The 19,663-nt window shown below is 36.2% G+C and overlaps 1 protein-coding gene across 9 annotated transcripts in view; it reads right to left on the bottom strand.

Moving 5' to 3' along the window:
- Positions 1-19,663, bottom strand: part of TMEM144 (transmembrane protein 144) — a 106,988-nt gene that overhangs the window by 18,437 nt on the left and 68,888 nt on the right. For 5 of the 9 annotated variants that reach the window (XM_027598844.1, XM_027598843.1, XM_027598845.1 and 2 more), the window contains 2 exons: positions 18,874-18,927; positions 10,619-12,239 (listed from right to left, as the gene is read on the bottom strand). In XM_027598844.1, the coding sequence (XP_027454645.1) occupies positions 12,156-12,239; positions 18,874-18,927 (138 nt within the window). In that variant the 3' untranslated portion in view covers positions 10,619-12,155. Of the gene's footprint in view, positions 1-10,617; positions 12,240-18,873; positions 18,928-19,663 lie in introns of those variants that run through there. The other 4 variants (XR_003520778.1, XR_003520779.1, XM_027598848.1 and 1 more) reach the window with 2 other exon arrangements.

The following is a 19,663-nucleotide window of genomic DNA, read 5'->3' as shown; positions in this document are numbered from 1 at the left end:
CATCATTCTGTACCCAGGAAATAGGAACTGAGGACACACTTTCCTTTAGCCAGTCCATCCGGTGATGTTAAGAAGCCGTAAGAATCCATATTCAGAACCCATCCAATTACAGCAAATGATTCTTAATAGCCTATTGGGAAAACATTTCCGCCTCTGGGTTGCCAAAAGGTCTTCAAAAATAGCAGGGCAAATAGTCCCAGGTCTTTGTGACCTAAAATGTCTAATGAAGCTGAAGAAGAATTATTAGAGCATCTTAGAGAAACCTGAAGCCATTCAGCCTAATGATTTAGTAAATGTCTCTGTCACTAGGTCAGAGAATAATGTGGCTGCTAGCTCAGTATTTATTCAGCCACATTCACCACTGCGGGTAGCACTGGCTTTGAGAATTTTCCTATGCCCTGAATGTTCTCAGGCAACACACTCTTCTGTTTACATAACTCTAAAAAATGGATTTATTTTGTGATGTGTTCCACTTCTAGGAAATTAAATGATGAAGACTAAATACTAAAGTCAAAAAGTAATAAAAACCCAAGACTGAAAAACAGTCACACTGAGAATTCAACTGAGATATATGGGGTATGAGATAGAAAATAGTTTTCTTTCCTAGTTCAGATTTTAAAAAATCCATAAATGGCAAAGTACAGTCATTTCAGCGGAGAGATGTGGGGGGAGGGGTGAGGAAAGAGAAAGGCAGCCCAAACTTAAAAAAAAATAGTAAACATTTTTTTAAACATAAAGACTATCACAATTAAACCTGCACTGTCCTCTGGTGGTCAAAATTGAAAATGTATTTTTACAGATGAATTAAATGAATGATTATTTAATATGCATTAATAACTAAAGGTGAGGCCACCAGATGCTTCACTTTGAGTGAATATTTCGTTTTAACCAACTCACTTGACTATGACATTTCTCCTAATTATTAAAGTTGAATGGCTCCTCTTTGGAGAGGTCGTAATTGTTCTAAACTTTTCAACTATAATGCAGGGGCTGTAAGTAGTAAGTTGTGTTGGATGACACCGCTTATATACTTGGGATTTAGGTTTTCATGTATGTTACAATTTATGTAGAAATAATAGGAAAGAATATTTTTCTAGATTTCTTAGGCTACTTCCTTTTAGGGAAATAGTCTATGACTTATTTAATGCCTTATTTTATCATGCACATTAAAATGAAAATTTTAGGAACACAGACATATACATGATTGTCAAAGAATATCAGGATATAGAATCTTAACCCAGCAACCAAACCTAGTGCTTTTTGTTTACTGTATATAAACATTAGACATATCTTAGAGTATTGATCCTTAAGCAAAACAAACAAACAAACATGTATACTTCATTACAGCTTTAAGAAATACAAGATTTTTAATTCTGAGATTACTTGGAATATTAATTTTTTTTATCTAGAGAAAATTAAAGCCTGTATTTTCTTGGCTGTTTAGTTTTAACATCATCTTGGATAATTTCTTATGAGAGCCAACAAAATCTTTTACTAATATATTCCTTGAGTCTCACAAAAAACCAATCCTTAAAACGTATAAATATTTTATTTGGCTCCTCTTTTTACTCTAATCATAAGACATGTTTTTAACTAAGGAAGATATGACAGAAACTATGTTTTACTTTTGTTCTTTCTGATCGAGGATTTAAAATGGTTTCCTGTTAAACTTTGTAAATTTTATTTACTGTATTAACTGGATGCTAGCTCTTATTAAAAGAAGTTACAGTGAAATTATAAATGGTCTTGAATTTTAGTATCTTAATTTTTTATAAGATAAAAAAATAAACTTCTTTCAATATAAAACCTAAATATGTGATAGAAGATAATTTTAGCATCAAACAAGGCCTTAGGGATTTAGCTTATTTTAATTCATTCAATAAACATTCATTGTGTACTTTAAAAAAAAAATATTGTGTTGGCTACCTAAATCAGTGAGGTGAAACTACAAAGATAAATCAGAAATGTATCTTGAGATTAAGATGCTTGTAGCTTTGGGGAGAGACAAGAAGGGTTTAAGGAAAGTGAGACTGTAAAGAAGAAGGTGAAGACATGTATTGTATCAAAGAAATGACCTGGAGTGTACTTAAGCTGAACTAAAAGCTCCTTTTGAGGAGATGGGCAGATGGTAAACTAGAAAGAGGAGCATTATTTATTTATTTATTTATTTATTTATTTATTTTAAGATTTTATTTATTTATTTGACACAGAGAAAGAGAGAGAGATCACAAGAGGGGGAGTGGCAGAAGGAGAGGGAGAAGCAGGCTCTCAGCTGAGCAGGGAGCCCGATGTGGGGCTCCATCCTAGGACCCTGGGATCATGACCTGAACGGAAGGCAGACTGAGCCACCCAGGGGCCCCGCATTTTTTTTTAAATATGGAATGCATGCAAATCCAGAAGAAAACATTATATTTTAATAGATCAAAGGATTGTGGTACAAAATGTCAATTCGTCTAGGAGATAACTTCAACAGAAAAATGTTAAAACAAGTAATAAAGGAAAGGCAAATAAGTAAATGACAGGCTATTTTTAGTCTACTGGATATTAACTTTAAAAAATGTTTTTAATTTTTATTAGGGAAAATTTCAAAATACACAAATGTTCAAATGATAACATAACACCACCCATCAACCACTTCCTGCAACTATCAACGAAGTCCAACTTTGTTATTAAAAGCCCCACCCACCTAACCCCACCCCTGTAGCATTTTGTAACAAATCCCAGACCTCATTTGATTTCATTCATAAGTAATTCTGTTTGAATTTCTAAGAAAGGACACTTTAAAAAAGTAACCAAAATACCATTATCAAACGTAAACATACTTCGAGATAACTAATTTGGACAGTTTTCAAATTTTCAATTGCTTTATTATTGAAATAAGGATTGAAATAAGGTCCAGATATTGCTTTTGGTTCACATGACTATGAAGTTGTTTTAAATCTATAGACCCTGGGGACCTGGGTGGCTCAGTTGGTTAAGCGACTGCCTTCGGCTCGGGTCATGATCCCGGAGTCCCTGGATCGAGTCCCACATCTGGGCTCCCTGATCAGCAGGGAGTTTGCTTCTCCCTCTGACCCTTCGCCCTCTCATGTGCTCTCTCTCTCTCTCATTCTCCCTCTCTCAAATAAATAAATAAATAAAATCTTAAAATATAATAAATCTATAGACCCTTCTCTTTCTCTCTGAATGTACACCTCCACACATGTGTATATATAAGCAGCTAAATATATATTATATAGATGTACAGAAATACATATGTACACACGTGTGTGCACATGCACACACACACACGTGCATTTGTTGAAGGAATCAAGTCATCATTTGTCCCGTACAGTTTCCCACACTTGGTATTTTGCTGATTTGATTCCTGTGGTGTCATTAACATCTTCCTCCTTTCCCTATTTTGTGTATATTGGTAATTACAATTAGGATTGAGACTCTGCTAGGTGGTTTTGGAGAGGGTTTAAGGATGTGGGGCTTTGTTCTGGATTGGATGCTCTCAGGAAGTGGGTAATTCTATGACTGAGTGTCTTTATAAATCTTACCTAGGAGGGGGGAAGACGAGAGAGAGGTCATAGATGTCATTAGCATCTCATCCAGAAGGAGAATTTTGTGGCTCAGACAGTATTTATGTTTTGTCTTATGTTCAGACATGATTGTTTTTCTCTTGATCCATCTTGGTCACAGGGTGGCCTTGTCTGATGGTGATGTTCTGTGAAGTTGCTTCCATTCAACAGAACCCCAAGGCCTGAGAGTACTGGGCCAGTCAGTTCCTGAATATCAATCAGGGCCTCTTTTCTCAATGTTCACTCACCTCCACCCAGCAGTTTATTTCCTCAGTATATGTCTAAAAGAAATGCATGCATATATCCAGAGAAAGTCTAGTGCAGGAGTGTTCGTAGTCTATGAACAGAAGAGTGGATAAACAAATTGTGGCATATTCATAAAATGCGATGGAATACTACTCATTAACAGAGACAAACTATTGACATACAACAAAACATCTGAGTCTCAAAAACATTATGCAGAGGGAAAAGAACCAGACACTAAGGAAACATATTTTATGGTTCCATTATATATATGGTAAGGGCAAGCAAAATTTATAATGGTGGAAGAACAGTGACTGCCTAAAATGATGTGCGCGGGGTGTGGGGTGGTGTAGAAGGTGTAGGCCTGGGGAATTGACCACAAAGAGTCATGAGGGAAATTTCTTGGGTGATAGAAGCAAGGCTTTATAACTTGATTTGTGTCATGGCAGGTCAAATGTTTAACTGTAAAAATTTATCAGAGTGAGCATTTATTGTATATACATTGTGCCTCAATAAAGTAAATGTCATATTCAATTACAATTTTTCTATTTGTTGGGCTATTATTGTCTCTTCAATGCTTCTTATCCATGTTCTATCAACATGCAAATTTCATAAATTGCCTTAATGAAACTAATCCTCAAAGATCCCCCAAAACCTCTTTGTCTTACTATATCATATTTTGAACCAAATATAAACACTGTTTTTGAACATAGTCTTAACATGTTTTTACACTCAAAATTTATGGCATTTTATACATAATAAAACATTTTATGTATTTTTAAAATTTATCATGAATGAATTGACCACCAATCTCATAATGCTGGGTCCATTCAAGTAAGTGAGAAGTTAGTCTTTTTTTTTTTTTTTTACCTTACTTTGTCTTTCAAGAGCTTTATGTCGTGTTTCAATTGAGAAATACATTATGTATATGGAGAGAATATATTGAGTTTCCTTCTTCAGACTGCGTAGTTTTTTAAAAAGTTCTAACCATATTTTTTTAGGTTCCTTACTTCCCCTCCTCCAAAGCCTTTGCTCAATATAAGCAAGTGAAATTCTAATTACTGTCAGACCAGGTATAATCCAGAGGAAAACTTCCCAAGAATTCCACGTTCTTTTGTGTGTTTATAATAAACATGTTTTTACTATAGTCTCAGACACATTATAAGACAATCTTCACAGAATAGTAATACCAAGCAGTGTACTTAAGGGTTTAAACTCAAATCCTTTTTATGGTTAAAGAGCTAATTACACAAAATGGCTTACCATACGTGTGATGGTTAATTTTATGTGTCAACTTGATGGGGACACAGGGTGCCCAGGTGTTGGTTAAACATTATTCCTGGTGTGTGTATGAGAGTGTTTCTGGAAGAGATTAACATTTGAATTGGTAGATTAAGTAAAACAAATTGCCCTCAGAGGCCTCATCCAATTCATTAAAGGCTGAATAAGAGGGAATGCACTGTCAGCCTGAATGTCTTTGAGCTGGAATGGGGGTTTTCTCCTGCCTCTGGAGGACCTGGACTCAGAGTAGAATTTAGTGTATTGGCTATCCTGGTTCTCAGGCCTTCTGATGCAGACAGCAGTTTCCACCATCAGTGCTTCTCCTTCTCAGGTGTTTGACGTGGACTGTAACTCTATCATGAGCTCTCCCAGGGCTCCAGATTGCCAACCTGCAGATCTTCAGATTTCTCAACCTCCATAATCATGTGAGTCAAGTGTATAAAGGTTACTCTAGTATCAGTGTAAACAAGTGATGAGTAAGTCACAACACACATATTAAAATTCTCTATTCAATTTTATTTTTCATTTCCTCAGGATGCTTAAAAAGATAGGAGTTAAACTTTGGTCCAGAGAGACAGTTTGTCTTCAACAGAAAATGAGATACATTCCCACATGAAGACTTCAGCAGCTAAAAAAACAACCAAGTTAGCTCTGATGGCCTTTGTCTGCAAGAAGAATCTTCCTGTCAATATCAAGAAACTTAAAAAAAAAAAAAAGATCCTACTCGTTTTATTTAATCCCTGTTACTGCTTTTTCTATACAGAGATGTGTGCCTAAAATGCTTTATACAACATTCCAGGTCGTTTGTTTTGTTTTGTTTTCCTTAAAAATAAACAAACAAACAAAAATCACCTGACATTCTATTTCATTTTATAGAGGAAGAGAGGTATGCCCCATCTTGTACTATCTAAAGATGAAATACTCAACTCTGTTAGACAAAAAGCCACTTTCTGAGACCTCCACAACATGTAATTTTTCTACTTATTCTATGTTTGCTTTGCAGCTTAGCCAACATCTTTATCCGAGTAGAAGTATTGCCAGTATTAAAGGTTATGGGTTGCATTCGTGCGTCTTATTTTGTATGCTCACTGGATTGGTTTCCTAGGGATGGGACAATAAATTATCACAAACTTGATGGCCTAAAACAACAGAAATTTATTCACTCACAGTTAGTGGCTAAAAGTCTGGCAAGGTTGGTTCCTTCTAGGAGATCTGAAGGAGAACCCCTTTCCATGCCTGCCTCCCAGCTTTCAGTGGCTTCCCGCAATCCTTGACCTTCCTTGGGTCGTAGTTACATCACTCCAATCTCTGCCTCCATCTTCATGTGGCCTTCTTCTCTGTGATTCTGTATCAAATAATCTCTTTCCTTTCTCTTATAAGGATACTAGTCATCGGATTTTGAGTCCATCCTAAATCCAAGATGATCACATTTTGAGATCCTTAATTTAATTACATCTGCAAACACCCTATTTCCAAATAAGGTCATACTCACAGGTACTGGAAATTAGGACTTAGACATATTTCTTGGGGAGCCATATTCAACCAACTACAATGACTAATTATTATTTGATGTTGCTGTTCATGAAAATGTGACAAAAGAGAAATTGAAATTAAAATGTAACAAAATGCTAATCAGAGGATTTCCACTTCTGGTAAAGATGGAGTAACAGGAACCATGTTAATCTTTATACATTAAAGAAATAACAAAATGGGTAAAATGTATGAAACACTGGACCACAGGCAGGACATGACCATGATCCCTGTCAGAAGGGGAAACAAATAGGTTGAGCACTGTAATTTTTCAATTTTACTGCCTAGATAGAGTTTGCAGGCTGCAGTGCTGTAAGGGGGAACACAGGGCCCAATAGGCTCCCTGAATTGAGTAGATAGAAATAAGAATTTGGGAAGGTCAAGGCAGGTAGAATATATGTATGTATAATTGGAGATCTAGAAAAAGAGGAAGGGGGTGGAGAATAAGAGCAAGTTAAAAACTTATAAGAAACAGAATAAATAATAGAGAAGAACACAAATCGATGAAATTGAAGCAAAAAACAGGGCAGGGCAAACTCAAGTAAATCTAGAGCTAATTTGTTGAAAAGATGGAATAAAATTGATAAACTTTTAGCTAGAATGTTCATAAAAAGAGAACAAATTACCAATATCAGGAATGAGAAAGTGGATATCACTATAGATCCTATAGATATGAAAAGGAGAATGAAGAAATATTATAAATAATATTATGCTAATAATGTCTCAATGTACATGAAATGAGTAAATTCCTTGAAAGATAAAAACTGAGAAAATTCACTCAAGAAGAAATAGATGACTTGAATCAACCTATATATGTTAAAGAAAATGAGGCCTAGATAGCTTTACTTTTGAATTCTACCAACCATTTAAGGAAGAATAGTATCAATTCTTAGCAAACATTTTAAAGCCACTACCCTGATATTACAGACCAATATCCATCATGAACACAAAAGCGAATTAAATCCAACAATATAGAGAAAGGCTAAAACACATCATGACCAAGTAGTGTTTACTAGCGGAATGCAAAATTGGTTTAACATTTGAAAAGTAATCAATGTAATTTGCCATATTGGCAGGGTAAAAAGAAAAACATGATCATCTCAAAAGATGCAAAAAAAAAATTTCACAAAATATAGCATTCTTTCTTGCAGTAGGATGTGTCATTCCTGATTATGTAGCCTCCAAGGTCAATTCCATGGTCCTACTGGATATTCTGTGAGCTACCTAAAACCCTTGTTTCAGAAATTTGGCCTCATTCACCGTGAATGGCTCTTTCCTCTAATTCAAGCCATGCACCCTACTTTTGCTGGTAAAATCACTGGCATGTTGTTGGAGACTGATAATCCAGAACTTCTTCATATGCTGGAGTCTCCAGAGTCTCCATTCTAAAGCTGATGAAGCTGTAGCCATTCCACAAGCCCACCAAGCTAAAGAGGCTGCCCAGGAAGCAGTAAACAGTGCCACTGGTGTTCCAACTGTTTAAAATTGATCAGGACCATGAAAAGAAACCCGTGCTTCACCGAGGAAAAATATCTAAACATCGAAAAACTTAAACATTATGGAAAAAAAAAATTGCAAAATATAAAATAAATAAATAAAGGAAAGGAAACTTTGAACCTTATGTACCGAGCAAATGCCAGGTCTAGCAAACAGAATGCTAGTCCTAGATTACTTATTGATTTAAAAACAAAACAAAAAAAAAACCCCACAAAAAATAGTAAAATATAAAAACAAATTAATGTTTTATAGACCCTGGGAAAAAGAATTTTTAAGCAAAGTACAAAAATTTAAAGCATTCCTTTCTTTAATTTTGTAATTCTTTACTGTGGAATAGCTCAGAATGTCACTCCTGTTTTAAATAACAGAATTGATAACTGTGTAAGGAAACGTAATTTGGATTATAAAATTCTTGCTTTAATAAAAATTCCTTAAACAGTGAAAAAAAAGAAATTTGTCCTCATTAAAACACACACACACACACACAAATATAGCCTATTTTAATCAACTTTTAATCAACTTTAATGAGGTATAATTTGCATCCAATAAAATTCTCCCACTTAGGTGGACAGTGTTATGAGCAAATATATACACTCATGTAATCACCACTACAACCTAGATACAGAACACTTCCAGCAACCCATAAAGTTCCCTATACTCTTTGCAGTTAACCCTCATGCCTCAGGCTACCATAATTTGTTTTCTGTCATTTTAGATTACTTTTGTCTATTTGGAGGCTACATAATCAGGAACGACACATCCTACTGCAATGGAGGCTAGAAAAGTGAGTTTCTAGATTCTATCTTTAGAAGGTGAAACTTTTAAGTTGGAAAATTTCTCAACTTTGCCTTGATCTCTTTTATTTGTGTGTGCATGTGTGTGTGCATGCTTGCTTTGAAATTAAAAAGTACTAAAAAAATTAAGAGAAAAATAAAATACACCCATATTTTCCTTACTTAGTCTTACTTACTTATTTATTTATTTTAAGATTTTATTTATTTATTTGACAGAGTGAGAGGGAACACAAGCAGGGGGAGTGGGAGAGGGAGAAGCAGGCTTCCTGCTGAGCAGGGAGCCCGATGCGGGGCTCGATCCCAGGACCCTGGGACCATGACCTGAACCAAAGACAGACGCTTAATGACTGAGCCACCCAGGTGCTAGTCTTAATTACTTTAATATTTAGACACATGTTCCGAGCTCTTTTGCTATTGACTCTTTAACACATATTAAAGAACAAATATATGAATTCATTGCTATAAAAATTAGTGTTATAGATAAGGCTCAAGTTTACATTGACCCCAGTGTTGCCATTCTTATCTCATTCATCCCCACTAGAGGCAAACATTATTATGAGATTTGTATATGTATTTTTCTAATTTTTTGCATATATAGGTATTTATAGACAAAAATATAAATTACTTTGATTCTTAAAAATTTACCTAAATGGTATCATACTGTGCACATGATTCTACAATTTGCCTTTTTAACTCAATGTGTTCTTCAGCTCACCAATATTGGTACATATAGGTCTAGTAGTTAGCAATTCTCAGTACAAATAAATGAATACAAGAGGAATACATGGAGATTTGGTAACTCTGGGGAAATGCTGCACTTAATAATTCCATAAAACTCATTAGGAATTTTGAGAAATTAGGAATTTTTATTTTGATAATAAACAATTCCCATAATCTGGATGCCAGTCTCATTGGGCTACCACTTCCCTACTTAAGGTAGTACCTTCTCTATAAATAGAGACAGAAAGCCAAGCCAAGAATCTGACCATACTAGACCAGGAAAAACAAAGCCTCAAAACTTCTAGAGAGGGGCACCTGGGTGGCTCAGATGGTTAAGCGTCTGCCTTCGGCTCAGGTCATGATCCCAGGGTCCTGGGATGGAGCCCTGCATCGGCTCCTGGCTCAGCAGGGAGCGTGCTTCTCCCTCTCCCTCTGCCTCTCCCCCTGCTCATGCTGTCTCTTTCTCTGTATCTCTGTGTCTCAAATGAATAATAATAATAATAAAAATCCCCATTAAAAAACAACAAAAAAACTTCTAGAGAGATAGGTGTTAACTTCCTAAATTGAGCAAAGAAAGTGGAGATTTGGTAATCACCTGTTTAGACTAACCTCTACATAGTAAGTTTTCTGCATGGTAACCATTTTGAAAAGCTTGTTTTTTTCCCCCCACACTACTCTTACCTCTTACTAACACTAAAAGCATTGTGTGGTAGCAGAAACTGTGTAGTGGTAATAAGATTTTTTTTTTCATTTTTCTTCTGCAATTGCCTTATTTCACATTTAAAATTTTGCATATAAATTGGCATTCTCAACTACAGAATAATTAAATGCTATCAATATGAAATTTGAAAATATATTTAAGTTAGCAAAATAGCTTTTGTGTCATGTCAATTTATTTAACAATGTTTTTTTTTTAAGATTTTATTTATTTATTTGAGAGAGAGAATGAGAGAGGGAGAGAGAGCACGTGAGGGGGGGAGGGTCAGAGGGAGAAGCAGACTCCCTGCTGAGTGGGGAGCCCGATGCAGGACTCGATCCAGGGACTCCAGGATCATGACTTGAGCCGAAGGCAGTCACTTAATGGACTGAGACACCCAGGCGTGCCCCATGTCAATTTATTTAAAGTTATCAACATAATTAATATTTCAGGTTAAAATTAAAATGAGTTTTGGTAAGGTGTTACAATCAAAGAATTCAATAATGAAATAGAGACTCCAGTATCATTACTTAAATTGCACTCAAATACAGGAATGAATAATAATTTGTTGTTTAGGTTGGTGGTGAGGGCAGTAGCTCTTACAAAACATTCTCCAATCTATAGACACATTTTCTTGCTCAAACAGTAAATAACAATTATAGCTAAGAATTATACAATGTTTGCCAAGTGCCAGATACTCATGAGCATGTTACGGATTTTAATTAATTTGAACCTTACAATAACATTATATTATCATTATCATTATGTCCATTTTATAGATGAGGAATCTGATACAGGAGGCTCAGGAACTTCTTCAAAGTCATACAATGAAGATGAAACCCATTTGGGTTAGTGGTATTCTGTCTCTTTTGAATATATATATATATAAATAACATGTCCATTGTTTTTTTTCCCTAATGAAAACCACCAGTTAAAAGTGGAAGAAAACTTCCAGTTTAAAAAGGGATTTTAGAAAAGCATATTTCAGAAAAAAAAATTTTTTACATACAAATAAATGTTTGGTCCCTGCAAATTCTTATTCTAATAATCTAGACCCTCACTATAGCAACTGTAGAATTTCTCCCAAGTTTGGAATCATACAGACATATATGTGTGTATTTACGTGTAACTGTATATGTCTGTATATGTATTATACACATATTCTCAATGGTTGGAAATTTTTGTTCTCTGAAGGTGGATTTTATCTGGAGATGATCAAAAGCATTTTGAGGGGGTGACGTAGAGTTGAGCAATATTAATTTGAAGTAAAAATAAGTTTGGGCAAAAAATGAAATGGCCTTTTTCATATTCAGTTACTGACTCTGATGTTTACTTTTTCTGGCAAAGGATCTAGATAGCTTTGGAATCTAATTCCATTATAAGGTAAGGTCTCTCCCCAACATTTTTCTGCCTCTCTGCATTAACGAGGGTAATATGTTGGAAACTTGGTAATATGTTGGAAACTTTCACATACACAAAATTCTTTGTGTATATGAACTCCACACTGTTTTGCTGCTTATGCAACCCCGAGTACATATTGTGGTAAAAGGAGCACTCTCAGCTGTAATGCTGTAAGAAGGCGGACATTTTAGTCACCCAGTAAAGTCCTACCATCATAAATAGTTCATTAGAAGAATTTTCCATTTTTATACTTGACCGAAACTTAGTTTTCCTTTATTCTCACATTTGTGGAAAAAAAAATCATTTACCCAGACCGGTTGAGATCCATTTGCTTTAAGAAAATGAACTCTCTTCTCAGCATGATCCCTCGGAGTCCTGTAGCAGGGTTCTCTTACCCACTGCTGCCATCTGCCGGTCTTGTGATTGTTAGAGTTTAGAGAAAGCAGTGCATAATGCTCCACTCAAGATGATGAAAAATGCAAATATCATCAATAGGTAGTTTTGTAGACCCTGAATGATAAAAAAGGGTAAGTGTAATTAAGAAAATCTGAATCAAATATGCAGAAAGCACAGAATATCAAAATTGCTAGGGACCTTACTAACCATCTGCTCCAGCCACCTGTGTGCCTTTTGCTATCCCTCCAAGTTATCACCCAGATTCTCTTGAAAACCCATTAGAACCTTCCTAATTCACCCACTTAGTAAATACATGTGGGCACCCACTTTGCATCAGCATGTGCTGGGGTTAAAATGGCAAGCAAAATGTGCCCTTATTGAGATAATCATATAATATGGTAGATAGAAGTTAATCATCACAGAAAAGAATGTTACAAAGTGAGAGGGGTATTAATAAGGAAATGACCACGATTGTTTCTGAGGGGTGTTACAAAGGAATCTTAGTGAGGCTGGTTTGGACGGTGAGGAATTAAGCTTCTAACTGTAAGTACCAATTAATTGGGCAGGGAAACAAGTAGGGATTCCAGGAAGAAGGCATTTTATGTGCAAAGCTCTGTTGTAAGATGAAGTGTGATACTTGCCAGGGATTGAAAAGAAGTCAGTGTGACCACAGCTCTGAGAATTAAGTGGAGCAAAACTAGGTTGGAGGGCTATGGCCCGAGCTTATGGGGATCTCATAGGCCATGTAGACTTTGGGGTTTTATTTTTCCAAGTAATGGGAAGACATTAAAGAAACAGGCAGCCAGATAGGGTGAAAAGATGGGATTCACATTTCATAAAGCCCACCCTTCTCTTGCAGATGGTGAACAGATTGGAGGGGTCCCCATGGATGCAAGGAGATAATGAAGGAGGCAACTACAGCCTTCCTGGGCACAGATGATGAGGTGCAGATGGAGAGACAGAGATGGATCTGAAGGGTGAGGAAGAAACAGAGAGACTAAGTTTGTCTTGCCCAGCTATGGGTAGGTGCACTGGTCTTAAAGATGGGAAACACTGACAACCACTTCCCAACGTAGCCAGTCCATCTTTGATTAACAAAGAAATATCTTATTTTTTTTAAGATTTATTATTTATTTTAGAGAGGGCGAAGGGGCAGAGGGAGAGAGAGAATCTCAAAAAGATTCTGAGTGCAGAGCTTGACCGACCACCAGGCTCCATCTCACGACCCTGAGATCATGACCTGAGCTAAAATTGAGAGTTGGATGCCTAACTGGCTAAGCTACTCAGGTGCCCCTAACAAAGAAGTACCTTTCTGTGTTAAGTAGAGATATTTTATTTACTGAAAGTTCTTTTTTAAAAAAATATTTATTTATTTGAGAGAGACAGAACGAGAAAAAAAGCACAAGTGGGGAGAGGGAGAGGGAGAAGCAGACTCCATGCCGAGCAGGGAGCCTGATGTGGGGCTCGATCCCAGGACCCTGGGGATTGTGACCTGAGCTGAAGGCAGACACTTAACCGACTGAGCCACCCAGGTGCCCCTATTTACTGTAAGTTCTATCTATCTCCAGGGGTACAGATAGATCGATTCTAATCTCTCTTCCACAAGATAAACCCTCAAACATTAAAAAGTAACTGTCTTATGTTCTTAAAGCTTTTTTTTTTTTTTTTCCAGATCAGTATTTTAGCTCCTTTGACCATGTTTCATATGAAATACTTTGAAGCTCCCTGGCTGTTCACATCTGAATGGTTGCCACACTGTCTATGTCCCTCTTTAAATATAAGTCCTGATGCTGTAAGGCAAGGTTTGAACATCACAAAGTAAAACAGGACCAGTACCTCCCTAACTTTGGATATAAATTCTAAAACAACACTGAGATCTCCTGACAGTCAAATCATGTAATATTATTTTTATCTCTTATTAAGATTAATGCCCACATACATAGTGGGCATTAATTAATACATAGCCCACATTCCAAAAAGCATATATCCTCTTTCTTCAAATTCATAAAGAATTGGGAAAAAATGGATTAAATGACCTCTATTTGATGACCAGAGAGAGGTCTTTTAAGTTGGGCTGGGGCCAACTGAATTTTCTGATTCACTGTGAGGATCAATACTACCAGAAGTCACTCTCTTACAAGTTCCACAAATGAAAGCACCACAAATCTTTGCCAAGTACAGAGTAGCTTATTTATATACCTGCACACAAACACACACTCACTCACTCACTCTCTCTCTCCTGCCAAGCTTTAAGGTTCCCTGACATCTTGTCAGTTTTAAAGACTACAACCTTTACCTAGATACCAGTATTGATGGAGAGTAGGCACTCAAATACTTGCTCAAAGAATGAATACAATCAGGTGATTTCCAAATATCCTTTGTGAATTAGACAATTGCTACAATGACTTAAATAAGACAAACAATTATCAGCACTTTATACAACCTAATTATGTGACTACTTTGCTGAGCTCTCTCCTTTATTGTCTATGTAGTCAGAAGAATGATGTTCTCAGAGAGAAATATTTTTCCCCTTTGAGGTTAAGAATCTGTCCAAACTGCCTAGTCTCCTAAAGATAAAGACCGATTATATTTGGGCAATAGCAACAGTTTCCCTTTGTCAAAGGTGAATATTAATGCTTAGAAAGATCATGCTAACATTCTCCCCAAAGCACAAAGTTTTTAACTTGGATCTTTGAAATAGCTACTAAGATAACAGACCATCTTATTTTTTATCTGGGAGTTGCTACTGACCTACAAATTGTTGTGGTTGTAATTCCCTGCATTGGTATTTCTGTAGACATTGTGTCTAAAGTGTGTTTCTAAAGATAATAATGTACATCTAGCTTAAAATAGCTAAAAGTAAGATTCTAAAGCAAACTTCCCAAAGACGAACAGGTACCAGACATAAAAGAGTATAGGAAGTGGAAAGCCTCCAACTGGTGCCCAGATGGCATTAAGACTAACTGAAATCATTAAACTCTTTAGCACAAAAAGCGCTTGGATCTCAGATTAAATTCTTATTGCTATAGGTTGTAGACTTTCAAATATGTGTCTTCGAGTACTGCTTCAAGACGTAACTAACAGGACCTAAAAGTCGTAAAGATACGTGTTTTGCTTTTGTTTTCCTCTAGGGTCTTATCTTGTTTCTAAGAAAAATAATTTTTAAAGATTCTGACAGGGGGAGCCCGGGTGGCTTAGTTGGTTAAGCGTCTGCCTTTGGCTCAGGTCATGATCGCAGGGTCCTTGGATCGAGTGCAGGGTCGGGCTCCCTGCTTGGTGGAGAGCCTGCTTCTCCCTCTGTCTGCCGCTCCCCGTGCTAGTGGCCCCCTTTCTCACTCTCTTTCAAATAAATAAAATCTTAAAAAAAATTCTAATAGGATTTTGGCTTCAGGGTTTAGTTGATAGCTCTTAAATGAGTTGGCATGTGAAGCATTTAAAACTTGCCTTTAAACCACCTGTTAAGAGGTAATTAGGCACCTGCACTGAATGATAAGTCTCACTGGATACTTCTTAAGTTTTGTTTCCAGACAGATTTGTAAATTGTTTCTTTTTAAGTCCAGAATGCCAATAAAAGTCATTCTTTGCTTCCAGCTTGGTCTTCTCTCTCTTTCTTTTTACATACATATTTGGCCAAACTTCAGAACTCATTCTCAAAATTTCAGATGGAACTCCATTGGAATTTTGTAGGAATCACACTGAATGTAATGGAAAACAACTGCCTACTAACAACGGTGAGTTGCTCCGTCAGGAATGTGGTGAGCTTCCCCATTTGTTCTGATATTTTCTTATGGTCTATAGTAAACTTTTGTGGTAAAGTGAATGATTTTATAAATCTAGCAATTCCTTGTTGATTATTTTCCTATATTTTATAATTTTTGTAGTTTTTAACAGCATTTATTTTCCTTTTTTTTTTAAAGATTTATTTATTTTTTTGAGAGAGAGAGAGCATGAGCAAGGGAAGGAGCAGAGGGAGAGGGAGACAGAGAATCCTCAAGCAGAGTGCAGAATCCCCGCCACCTAATGCAGAGCCCCACGCAGAGCTCCATCCTAGGACCCTGAGATCATGACTTGAGCTGAAATCAAGAGCCAGACGCTTAACCGACTGAGCCATACAGGCAACCCTATTTTCCTCTTTTTAATTGGTTATTGGTGGCATATTAGAAAGCTATTGATTTTATATTAATCCTATATTTTGGCACCTTACCAAATGATCTTATTTGGGTCTCAAGATTTTCAGCTGTTTCACTCAGATTTTATTTTTTTAAAGATTTTATTTATTTATCTGGACAGAGAGAGAGACACACACAGCAAGAGAGGGAACACAAGCAGCGGGAGTGGGAGAGGGAGAAGCAGGCTCCCCGCGGAGCAGGGAGCCCGATGTGGGGCTCGATCCCAGGACCCCGGGATCACGACCTGAGCCGAAGGCCGACGCTTAATGACTGAGCCACCCAGGCGCCCCTCACTTAGATTTTTAAAGAAGATAATGTTACATGCAGATGACAGTTTCCTCATTTCCTTTCCTACATCTACTTCTCCTTCTTAATTTTATTTTACCACACTGGCTAGGATCTCCAGAAAATACTGAATAGTAACAGTGATGGAGAAATCTCTGACTTTCAACTGACAGAGAGCTCCTTTTTTTTTTTCCAGCTTTATTGAGGTGTAATTGAGAGAATTTTAGGTTTCACTTTAGCTATGTGTTTGCTATTGTTTTTTGATAGACCACTTTCTCCTATTTGTAGCACTTCTAAGAGGTTTTCTCTTAATTAAAAACTGTTTTTTAGGGCACCTGGGTGGCTCAGTCAGTTAAGCATCTGCCTTCGGCTGAGGTCATGATCCCAGGGTGCTGGGATGGAGCCCCGCATCGGTCTCTCTGCTCAGCGGGGAGTCTGCTTCTCCCTCTGCCTCTACCCCTCTCCCCCTTGTTTATGCTCTCTCTCTTTCTCAAATAAAAAAAGCAAACAACTGGTTTTTAATTTCAGCACATGTCTTTTGAATATATATTATCGCATAGTTTTTCTCTGTTTACCTAATATTATATTATCCTGATTAATTTGCATATTATGAACTTTCCTGGCACTCCTGAATTAAGCCCTACTTGGTCATGGCTTATTTAAAAAAAAATTCTTCTCTATTTGATCTTAGCTATCTTTTTAAAGGTGTCTTTTAAAAAAAGCTTTCTTTGATTATCATTTAGTATCATTTTAGAGGACTCAGGAATTACCATTAGGCTCAATGGCTAGGGGTTCTCACTCTCAAATTCTTATAACTAGGGAAGAGGGTTTTTAAGTTCGTATCATTATTTAAAGTAGTAGTGACTAAAATAATTTTCAGATCCTTTACATTAAATCTATTCTTCATTAGTGCTTTTTACCTATAACTGCAAATAAGCTATGCTAACTTGTGATTTTCTAAGGCTTCAGGATGTTATACTGGATAATAAATACCCAATTCTTAAATAGCAATCATTATACTTTGGGAGGCAGATGAAATATTTGCAAAGAGATTATGGCATGTTTTGACATAGAATTATTTTTTTGTGGAAAGCAACCCTGACTAAAATAAATGAGAAATGTGTATGGAAGCAATTTATGGGTCTATAAATGTTTTCAGTTGTCTTGGGTATTTTAAAAAGTACAAAAATTAAGATCTTGGTGCATATCTCCTAAACAAATTTATTATTTTTTAAATTTGAGAATCCTGTATTATCAAATTATGGCTTTCTAAATCAAAACATTTCACTTAGAATAAATAAAATGGTATTTTAAATCTAAAATTGGATAATCATTTTAAGGATTATCCAGGTACACAGGTTGCTTTCTGGTTGCCAGAGATTAGGAACATCAGATCTTTTTAGAACCAGGAATTATTTGTTACTGCAGCTGCATATGAAGACAGCAAATATTCCAATCTATGACACCTTGACAGAGTGTCTTTGATTTATGTATATTTTTAGTAAAAACTATTACAAAATACCATTCACATATATTCCTCAAATAAAGGTAAATGGGAAAAATTCTAAAACAATTAAAAAGTGTTTTAAAAATATTTTGTTTTTAAGCACTCTCTACACCCAACCTAGAACTCACAACACCGAGATCAAGAGTCCCACGCTCCACCAACTGAGCCAGCCAGGCACCCCTAAAACAATTTTTTTAATGAAAACACACACACACACATCCTATAGCTATTTAATAAATGCAGTTTTAAATCACTATCATTTACACTTGAAAGGGAAGTGGTAGTAGTCACCTGCTACCATACTATTTTCCTATAAAATTGCTGGTTTGATATGGAGGCCTTTGGGAGGCATGAGAACCGACAGAAAAATCTATTCCCAAATTCCATTTGCCTCAGGGATATTTTAATCTTTAGGATAAAAAAATCTTTCATCTTGTTTATCTATCATGTTTTACATTAAATAAAATTTCCCTCTATCATATTTTAGTGGATTATGTAACCAAAATCTCTTAAGGGAAAAAAGAAAGTCAACTAAAGCATTTTCCCACTGGGGGCTGGGGTGGAGAGAAACATGTTTCATAATAATTATCATATCTTTAGTATTTTCTTTCCTTGTTAGGGATGATAACATTTTGAACATCTGAGTTTGTCAAATCCATTCATGTGTTTTCTGCTCTGGGCTTAGGGGTCACACACAGTTTTCAGAAAATGACACAAACATAGTATGAAATACCTTTCTTACCTGGCTCTACACCTGGTTTCTAAATCTGCGCTTTCTTGTACATACCTGTATTTCCTTAAACACGAAGACACCCCACATTGCAGCTATAAATCCTGGACCCTTGAATAAAAAAAAAAAATTATTAAATTGGTTATTTTTTTCTGTGACTTGTACTCTACATAAATATAGTATATTGGAGAGCTGCCCTAATTCTTTCACTGAATAACCTTCTGTAAAAACAGTATAACAGTATTGTCGGGGAAAACTATTCATAATCTCAACCCTAAGTCAACATTAAACTAAGGTAGCACTTGGTAAAAAATGAAAATTTTTTGTTTCTTTATGATTTTCATATTTATTACATTGATGATGCTATACTATTATGTGATCTACTTTAATAAATGTGATCTACTTATAAAGTTTTAATAAGCAAGTGGTTTATTGTTTTCTAATGAACTTAGGATACTAGAAATGGGATTAATAGGAGAAAGTATAGGAAAAAAATTTTTTTAAAGATTTTACTTATTGAGAGAGAGAGAGAGAGAGAGCGTGCACAGGCAGGGGGAGCTGCAGAGGGAGAGGGAGAAGCAGACTCCCCGCCAAGCAGGGAACCTGAAGCAGGGCTTGATCCCAAAACCCTGGGATCATGACTTGAACTGAAGGCAGACGCTTAACCGACTGAGCCACCCAGGTGCCCCGAAAGTGTGGGAATAATTTATAACTTTTTTCAGCATGAGGCAATCTCAAGATGAACTGTGTCTGACATTAAACTTCAATGGATGCTAATGACAGTATTATAGGAAGATAGAAAAGCCATGTAAGGAAAAATAAACAATAGGTTTATTCAGACAAGAAT

The sequence above is a fragment of the Zalophus californianus genome, chromosome 2 (genome assembly GCF_009762305.2).
Source record: "Zalophus californianus isolate mZalCal1 chromosome 2, mZalCal1.pri.v2, whole genome shotgun sequence".
Classification (NCBI taxonomy): Eukaryota; Metazoa; Chordata; class Mammalia; order Carnivora; family Otariidae; genus Zalophus; species Zalophus californianus.
Note: the sequence above shows the minus strand (reverse complement) of the source record. Positions and strands in the feature narration are given on the sequence as shown.